Source organism: Antrostomus carolinensis, unplaced genomic scaffold, assembly GCF_000700745.2.
Source record: "Antrostomus carolinensis isolate BGI_N321 unplaced genomic scaffold, ASM70074v2 scaffold45500, whole genome shotgun sequence".
Classification (NCBI taxonomy): Eukaryota; Metazoa; Chordata; class Aves; order Caprimulgiformes; family Caprimulgidae; genus Antrostomus; species Antrostomus carolinensis.
Window position 1 is genome coordinate 39,634 of NW_010291469.1, and position 10,182 is coordinate 49,815.

At 36.7% G+C, this 10,182-nt stretch overlaps 1 protein-coding gene across 1 annotated transcript in view; it reads left to right on the forward strand.

The window, feature by feature from the left end:
* Positions 1-9,910, forward strand: part of CABCOCO1 (ciliary associated calcium binding coiled-coil 1) — a 43,287-nt gene extending 33,377 nt beyond the window's left edge. Inside the window, exons 7-9 of the mRNA XM_029087085.1 lie at positions 6,572-6,583; positions 6,985-7,125; positions 9,869-9,910. Coding sequence (XP_028942918.1) covers positions 6,572-6,583; positions 6,985-7,125; positions 9,869-9,910 — 195 coding nt within the window. The remainder of the gene's footprint in view (positions 1-6,571; positions 6,584-6,984; positions 7,126-9,868) is intronic.
* The last annotated feature ends 272 nt before the right edge of the window (positions 9,911-10,182 follow it).

Sequence of the window (10,182 nt, forward strand, 5' to 3'; positions counted from 1 at the left end):
GAGACATGGCAGAGATAGACGTGCGTGCTGGAGATTGGCATGTCTACATGAGCATTTTTTTGGCAGTCTTAGGACTGACCTAAAGTGCTGTGGAACAGTAATAGTTGATGAGACATTGCTGCATCTCAGATGTAACACCTGGAAAAAACAGCCCAGGACAGTGTGAGCAGACATCTGACTGTTACTGTACATGCTCAGGGCTGCAAGAGGAATGTGTTTCTGTTTTCAGCAGAACCTACTTTTATGATTTTCTAATGTGATCACTTGACTAATTAAAAAAAGCCTTAATATTTTTCATATTTGTAGATCCAGCTAGGTGGGTACTGTGAGAAAGGTTCTTTTGGGGGTTTTTGAGTTTGTTTTGTTGGTGGTGGTTTTTTTAATGGCTTTAGATCCGTGTTGAGTATAACTGCACAACCAGAATAGGAGCTGCCTGCTCTTTGGTTTTTTTATGGTGACCTTGAAGTGGAAAGGGGGTGCTGGCACTTTGAAGATTCCTGACATGCAAGAGTTGCACTTTTAGGTACTAAAAAAAAAAATCTGTCACCCATCCTCAAAATCTGTATGCATTGTTTTAAAACGATTTTGTTAACCGCAAGCATTTAAAATGGTGAGAGAGATCCCAAAAAATCATGAGACATGCTTAAAAATAATTGTTGGTTGTTTCCTTTCTCTTGCAGTCTAGTTTTTGAGCTTTCAAGATTTATGTTTCCAATCTTTCCTCTGCAACCAGAAGAGCTAGACACTAACTTTATTTTTAAATGAAAGCTGAGATTCTCTTTTAATCCCATAACTCTAGATTTGGCAATGCTAAACACAATGTGAATTTAGAGTGACCATTCCAAGGTGAATCATTTAGTGATGTGTCCTCAGCATGAAAGCCAACTGGGGATTTTTTTTTAATGTCTCTTATTTTGTCTTTCTAAATAATCTGTGAATTGGAAGTAATAATTGGAAGCTTGGTAAAAGCAGAAGTAGATGACTGCAGCCCAGTAAAATCAGTATTTTTTTTCTTTCTGGTGTATTAGGATATTCTTACAGAATCTAGGTATTAAGGGCATTCTGCATTAAGATATCTCCAGAGAGGAAGGCTTTGTTTGTTTTTGTAGAAGCACCCTTTTCTACTCAGTCGAGCATTAAAATTGGCAGCAGTTCCTGGAGCAGCAAGAAAATTCTGGTTGTTGCCCTCGTATAGTTACTGAAAACAGTAAGAGGATATGTAAAAGCTTTAACTCTGGGGAAAAATATTTATAACTGTGACAGTATGTTTCCTTACAATAATTTATGGGCAAAATGTAGGAAAGGAGGAACACAAGCTATAAATAATATTCTGTATGTAAACATAATGGCACTAGCAAATTCTTTTTATTTAAAAATTAATATTGATGTTCATTAATATAAATTACTACATTTCAGATGACTCTGATGTCCTTGAGGCCAGATGTCACTGACTGATTTACAGCTTCCTGGGGGGAGGAGTAGATCCTGTTTTGTCAATGTAGGCACCGAATTGCTTCAGATAGCTATTTTGGACTAGATTAATTACTGATGTATTGTCAACAAAGTTTAAAATGTATTAACTTAAATTCTAAAATACAGGAAAAAAGAGCATAAAGTATACCTTTGACTTACTGAACTTTTGTCTCATTTAAGGAATAGTGGTTTGAAAACTCCTGCCCAGGAACGTGCACACAGAATTTCCATGTGCATCATTAGCAACTGGGGAGAGTACTTCAGAGGCCAAGTTTAGTCCCTCATTGATCTTAATTCTACTTTAAATATTAACACAAATGTGTATAGTTGAAGGCATTCAGAAGGAAGCGCTGCCATCTTAGTCACACTGCACAGATCATATATCTGGATTAAGTTTTTGAGTGCTTCATAATATCCTCAGTCCTTTGGACCTTGTGTATAGCACTGTTGCAAAATAGAATGGCAAATGTATTTGTAGAGCTATCAGCAACCTCCCAGGAGCCTCCTCACCTATGAGAACACGGGTGGGCGATGCCTCAGAAGGCAAGTAGGGTGGATATGTTGTGATTGCATATGCTGGCAGGTTAAAGGGGGCAGGGGGGAAACAAAGGCAGGCTGGTTTGGGTCAGTGTAAGACTGCATCTCTGTCCATTACTTATTCAATCAAATTCAACCACATGAAATACAGGCAGCTAACAAACCATATTTTGTAAATGCCTTTTATTCCAGCAACTGAAATTCAGCACATTTGTAGGTGTGGAGCTGGGTATGCTTAGCATGAATGGCAAACTAATGTAAATCCTGTATTAAATATTTTGGTTCATAGCAAGTCTCACATATGATCATATATAAGAGAGAAGTCTGTACAGGTCTCTGGTAGCATAAGGTCCTATCCATACAATTAGAAACTACAAAGATGATATGAATATAGAGAATAACACAGAAAAAACATCCTTTTTTAAATGCATCTGTCATTCACATAAAATCAAATCCATATCCATTGAAAGGCTTTGAAAGATGTTACAAGTCTTTAGAAATGGTCCATGCTGAATGTGGGATATTTTTTCCAATCCTTATAAATAATTATTTTCCTATGTTTGGTAAGATGAGCTACAGAGAATTTATGTTAAGACTCTGTGGAGGGGAGTTCTGAATTTCAGATGACATTAAGCTGAAAAGGTGGTTTTAAAATGTTTCTATGATACAAAAACCTTGTATCAAAGAGGCAAATACACCACCCCCTCAGCCTCTACTCTCATTTATGAAATAAGTAAGCATAAAGTATATATTCTAATTTTCAGCAAGTATATTAGTAAATCCAAACTGACCTTGACCTTAGCTTTGCTAATTTCCTAACTCTGATATTTATTCCCCAAGTAGATTGTTTCCCTTCATACCACATACATAAATACTGCAAACCTTTCCAATGACTTGAATTAGAGTGTAAGTAAATAGCTGGGTTTAATCTACATAATATTTTGAGAGCAGACGTTCTGTGCTGTGACTATTAAGATATACCCAGCAGCCATTTGTATAATACTAAAACCCTCTTACATATAATATTAAAAGTAATGCTATCAGCCAGGGCTTGTTTTATGCCACAGAAACTTAAATAATAAAATACAGTGTGGATAAAATCTGCAATAATAGTAACTTAAGCAAAATTAATTTAAGTAACAGATAACATCTGGGGGAAAATGTAATGGTATATTGGTAAGTTATGCAAAGCTAATTTTATAATAACTACCACATCTGTGGAACTCATTTATTAGAACGCTTTACCAATCTTCTTTCCTGCCATTATTCTGTTCTAGAAATTTTCCTGTATACTATTTTATTGTCTCTGCTCTGCCTACATTGGTAAAAAGGTAATTTGCTAGCTCTCAACAACAAGAAAAGTATGTGGGTTTATATGCAGAACAGCATGACACTTTCTTATACTTGCCTCTCTTTATGCACACTTTTACTAGAAAGAATTCCAGATAAAAACTGTGACATGGGGCTGTGTGTTGAGAGTAATGTCTCAACACCAGCTACAGTCCTCAGCAGCGGCTACACGGAGGCTTGATGAAACTGGGGTGGGAAAGTAAAGGTGATGCTGAATGTTTCCCAGACTAACCTCTGCTGAATGTTGGAGCAGCCTTCAGCCTGCTCTAACTTGTCCAGGTTCAAGTGGCCTTTTGGCACCCCACCACACCTAGGAATTAGTAAGAATTTTGCATTTAACTTCTGCTCGCTCCAGTCTCTTGGAGCATCCTTTTGTCTGCAGCTGACACGGATATACCCTCTACATTTGTGCAACTGCCTTACAATTTCTTTATGTTTGAATTCTCATGGACCCACTGGACCACAATATGCAGGAAAATATTGCCAATTAATTTTAAAGCGTTATCATCCTGCCAAACTGTTTCTCACATTTCGATAGTTATATTGATTCAAGAGGACACTTTGATTAATACATCTTTGTCATAGTGAATAATGCTCACATAATGACAAATCTTCAGGAATTAAAAAAAAGGAGGATGAATTTTTTAATGTAGGTCAGGGGAAGTAATACACCATAAATTTACTCAGACTTCAGAAACTAGCAGCATTTTTTAAAGCCACTGTAACTGTATAAAAACTTACCGTGTCTCCTTCTCTGTTTTTAAATAGATTTTACTTCAGAGCCATTGGTGCTATTAAACATGAGGTTTTGTTCAAAGGAAATACAAAGACTTAATTGTATTTTTTAAAGGAAAGTATTTCATCAGAAGGATTCATTTAAATACATTTGTTGGCTTCGGGCTCTCAGCACAATTCATTCGTTCTAATTTTCCCCTGGACTTGTTAAGGACACAATGTATAGGAAGGAGCAATGCAGAATGGCATTTTTAGGTCACTGTATTTTGGCTGTAAACTGTAGTACTGCTCATAAACTTATTACTAAACAAAATACTTCATATTCTACATTGAAGTTTCACAGTCTTTTAAAAAAACTTTTGGCTGAATATTGAGACTATTATAGCTCATTAAAGAGACTAGTTCTGCTATAATTTAGTTATTTCTTAATGATCCAAGGTTTATTATTAGACACGGAATAGATGAGTAAAGAATGGCTCTCTTTAAAAGGACGCAGTGAAGTAAAAATATTATTCTAAAACAGAACCTCTGAAAATCTTATCCATGCTACAAAAATGTATTTGATCAGCCAGGAATTGATTTTAAAAACCCGGTCTAGTTTTTTACATGATTTCATTTTTTTTAAGTTTGGACTGGAGGGAATAAATGGAATAATGATTAATCTAAATAAAGAAAATATTTTGAGTGAATAATTAAGTAACTAACCAAAAGATGTTATTTTAAGGAAGCAGAAAGTAATTGTGAATTCTCGTCCAATTCAGCTAATGTTTTTTAATAAGAAAATACAAGGTACAAAATCAGAAAATGGAAACATTGGCTAAATCAGAAAAGCTCTAGTTTAAAAAATATATAATTTGAAAAAAAAAAAAAAAAGTTAATTTCTGTTCCAGAAAGAGTAACATTTAGCTCAACTTAAAGCTTTTTCATTTTGATACAAAACCTCAACTTGCTCACTATTCCTTTTGTGAGTCTGTAGGCACTAGCACAGTGCTGTAAAATCCAGGTCACAAGTGATATAGGAAAATGCTCCTATAAAGTTTGGTTTTTCTCCTCACTTAAATTCTGTAAATCTTTCTGTCAGCCTTTTGGGTTCCTATAAACATGGGCTAATACTGTCTACCTTTTTTAGCAAGCTCACACATGACAGTGAATCTTGAAGATAATGGCAGAGTCCAAACATAACTTCTGAAAAGCTTTCAGGATTACCAAAGAGATTTTTAACACAATATAAAAGTACAATGGCTAGGTCTCACTGTTTATTTTCAAATTTTGCTATAACTTTTGCAAATATGTAGAACCTTTAATATTTTTAGCATGTTTAACTGTAGCAAGTAACTAAAGAAACCAAATATCAACCTAGCTATGATTTCACAGGTATGAGGAAATTAATTTATGGGAGCTGCAATTACCCTGATGTGAATTAATGTAGTTGACTTACACATCCAAGCAAAATCGTGTTTGTAATAGCTGACTCAGAACTGGAACATCTGCCTGGTATTCTCGGTGGGCACTTCCCGTTGTAGAGGCCCCAGACATGCAGTTTTAGTATTATACTCTGTTCCTTGCTTGTTTAAAAATACCTTTTGTCACCCTATTTGGCATGTATGTTTTGTTATCTCTTAAAAAGAAAATAAATACACAAAATCTTGTCCCTTTAGAGGACTCAGGGCTGCCTTCTGCATCACTCGTGAGAGTCTGAGCAAGAACTAAGTGCTGCATCCAGCTACTCCGGGGGGAAGAGACATTTCCTTGTCAGAATATTCCTAGAGCTGCAGTTCACATGCCAGCAGAATACTGGTGTGGTTCCCATGTTCACAGGAAAGAAATGGGAGCAAGTTGATGAAGCAGCAAAACTTGGACCGATAGCAATTCTTAAATTATAGTCACATATTAAAATATTTTCCTTAAGGCCTTATTTGATGCAGCGTCACTACAACTTTACTCCACTGACTCCTTTGAAAGAATACCCTGGTGGTCAGCTGAACCCTTTAATTCCAAAATGCAACAAGGTCCCTGTTCAGAAGTGACAAATTTGCATTGGGAAGACTGCATGTTACCTAAGCTCTGTGTTTTCTAAATGTAATTATCCACATGAGTAAGAATCTGTAGTGTTATGAAATTATGAAAATCATCTGTTCTTTCCAAGTGTTATAAAGAGGGCCCCTTGAGATGCAGCAAGAAATTAAAGCTGATCTATAATCACTTTCAGTATGCTTTCTAGTTCTAAGCACCTGGATAGTAACAAAAAAGGTATTGTTTTTTGTTGTTTGCCAGCCATTTCATTTCCATATAAAAAAATCTGCAGTAAACCTCTGAGCAATAATTAAACCTGAATTACTTTTTTCTTTTTTTTAAATACTGCCAGTATGTGATTGAACTTGCCCCATCTGCAGTTCCCCCCTTCCCTGTTATGCTGGAAGAAGGCACACCTTTGGATATCTATTCATCATTCATAATATCACCAACTACTGCAGAGACAGAATCTAAGGTACAGAGTTTTGGTAGGTTTTTGTTGCTTTTGGTTTTTTTTAGAAAAAGCTATTTTTCTATGAGTCTCCTACCTCATTTATTCCCATTGGAGCCCAGTGACTGATGATATTTATTCCCCAGAATATAGGGGAATATTCTCTTCTAAGATGGAATGAAGTTGCTCTTACTGCATTAGTTGGTCAAGAGGACATTTGAGTCAGCACGTCTGGTCTCTTTCCCCACGCAACTTCATAACCTCAGGATCTGCCTGGCCTGAGCAGTAAAAGAGAGACATTGACGGTCTCTGTCAGAGCAGGAGTTCTCAAATGCAGGCTTCATGTGTTGTTGCATGTCTTTGGGCTGATGCTGTTTGGTCTTGTAGGGGGATGTTCTAACTCATGTGTTTCTGGCTGCTGCTAGGAGTCTGACCAGGAGAGTTACCTGGAAGAGCCCTGTCCAGAGGGAGAGTCCTTCGAGGCAGATGCCGTGGCTGGTGTCACTGCTGAAGATCAGAAGTCCGCAGTGGGTGAAATCCCCAGTGAAATTATTGGCAACCTTGAGGTACTATTACTAGGAAGCTATTAACTAATTCTGTCTATGGTTAATTAGCTATCTCAGCCTTAATGAATATAAACTGTATGCTTGCTAAAGCTGGCAAAAAGCATATCCATATGCTGTAAAAAATGTGAATTAGCCTCTATAAATAACTCCTAGTTTAGTCAGCTTACATGTGGTAAGATAAAAAATATTCAGTAATATAACAACGTATATCTTCAGCATTACTATGTGTTAAGAAAAATGGACCAAATCCTGCTCTCGGCGTTGTCAGTGATAAAATTCCTTTTCAGGGGTTCAGGATCAGCTGCTGTGATGGAGCATATGCAACATGTGCTTAATATAAATTGTTAGATGCAAGTATGTTACACATCCTTTAATCTGTGTAAGAAATAACATATTTATGCCAATTCTTGACTTCATTTGGTAGGTGCATATCTATACAAGAGCTGCCTTAATAGAACAGATCTGGTTTTGGTGTGTGATCTGCAGACTCTGAGGAGTCCATGAGTTCTTTCTATGGGGTTCATGAAAGGGAAGCTATTGTCAGTGGACTTAAATTTGTTGTAGGGTGATCTTCTCTACAGGTAGGTCTGTAAATTGAAACACGTGCAAAGCCAACAGAGTAAATCATTGTTATTTTGTAAACTGCTCCCTCAAGCATATGAAATTATTGAAAGCAAACTAGCTAGAACCAAGCTAGCTAGAACCAGTTCCACCAAGGACCTGGTGGAATTTGGTTTTATTTGCAACAACCAGGTGGCATTAGGCGCTTTAAGCTTTAGATATAGCGCATTGCATACTGTTGACCAAGCAGCAGTCTATTAAACATCTAACATTATCTGAAAATAGTGTGATATTGGTAAATTGCTTTACATGGGTTATGAATGAAAGGAGAATATAAATTAGAATAATGATGCCATCATTAGATTTACCTATTTGATTTCATATTCTATTTCAACATGTCTTTAGAAACAGGATGGGACCTGGGCTATGTTGTCTTATTCCTGTCCCTGTCTACAGAAACAAAATGAAATGCCTGGTTTTCACTTGACCTTGATTTCATTAGCATCAGTGCTAAGAGGGTTTTTTTCTTTACAAATTCTGCACAGACAAGAAAAATATATTTTTAATTATTTTGCAACTCTAGATATATACACAGAAAATATTTTCTGTGTATATAATATTTTCTTTTGTTTTTTAAAAGTCTCCCACCAATGTATCTTTTTCACCTGATTTCTGAGTTACTTGACCTCTGAGGTAATCTTCTCATTAGATTTTTACGTGATACATGGTCAGACTCAAAACATTTTGTTAGGCGTGAACTGTGATTTCACAATCTGCATTATATCTCCCGGGAACATAAGGCAGCTGTTGCTCTAGTTGAGTCTAGAAAAGAACTTTTAGTCTGAAATCACAGTGCTGACAATCAGTGATCACAACAGCAGCCATGGTGAAGTATGGTGGCAGCTGATTTTCACTGAAGGTAGAATCAGAGACAGAGGGATGTAAAAACTGGAGAAGAAAAGGCAGCTGGGGTGGGTGGCTGGGAGAGGATTAGCCTGGAGGATCAGTGCTCCACAGCAAAGCAGTCTAAGTATACAAATAATGGAAAGGGATATGGATATACTTGAGCATGGATTGAATATGGTAAAGGTCATCTGCAAAGATACAAAGTTAAGATAGAAATTCCAGCTTTTTATGCTAAACTGACCGACTGAGAACTAAAATGCAAACATTTTAGCAGTGGTTATCCATTCATAGGTTGAAGTATAGCACTAGTAGGGATTTCTAGAACTGGCAAGCCAAAAAGTTCCTAAAATGGCAAGTTACTGCAAGCTTTTCTGGGCCAAATCCATTCACTTTATCAAAATTACACTGAGGCCATCAAGAATGTAACTCTGAGTTTTAGAACAGTTTATATGGAGTCTGTAAAGGACATCTGAGCCTGTTCCAGTTGTTTTAACAAAACTTTGTGACTCTGGGAAAGACTGTCGTTTTGCAGTGATCAGTGCTAATATTGAGAAATATACATAAATTCGCCATAAAACCTCAGTATTTTTGGCCTTTTTTCCAGTGATCCTACATTTCCAAATGCTATGGAATTAAAGATTGCTGCACTTTATCACTGACAAAGATTTCACTACAATATGTCACAACCCTCATACCTTCCCCACAAACGTTACATTGTAAATTAAACACTGAATGTCTGCAGCAGCCTGTATTTTCAGAATGAGATAGACATTCATAATTGTGTTTGTAATTAAGAAAGACAAGCAACATCACAGAAATATGGGGGTTTTTTATTGTTCATTTTCACTAGTGCTTTCTAATTCCAGCAATGTTTCAATAAAATGTATTACACTAGAGAACAAACATCTGCAGCAAAGGAAAACAGTGGCAACAACCAAATCCCAAAGCAATTTTTCTGATTCGGTGGTTATTGGTAAAGTTTGCCTGAGAATACAGGCAAATTAGCCTATCTCCCAAGACAGGGTTACATGAGAAATGGGTGTCCCAGATCACTTCCTGTCCACGGCAGTCATACCCTACGTCGGGATTGTGCTCGGTAATATGATAAAGTGTTATCACGTAAGCACAGGCTGAAGCACCGTGATGTCTGCAAAACAGGAAGGTGTGTAGGATAATGTCTGTCTTACTGCACTACAGCGTGTCAGAACCACAAAGACAATGTGCAGCCTAAGATAGCTCCATCATAACCACTCTTTTCTTCTGATTTTCTTTACAGGCAGAGATAAATGAAAAGCTGCAAATGCAAGAAGAAGCTTAAACTTTGAGAACAGAAAAATTAAAAAGCCCTAAATAGCCAGATAAGAAAGGTGATGTTGAGTTTTACAGAAATTGGACAGTAGGGGATGGCGCGCACAGACGACTGGCTCCCTGCCTGAACATAATTATTTTTGTATAAAGGAAAATGGTTCTGTTAATATTTACCTAGAAATAGTTCATCCCAGTTCCTCAGATTTACTGTGTTCTGCCAGTGTTGTTATTTAGTTTAGACTTACGTAGAAGATTATAAATGGAAGGCTATGTAATTAAAAG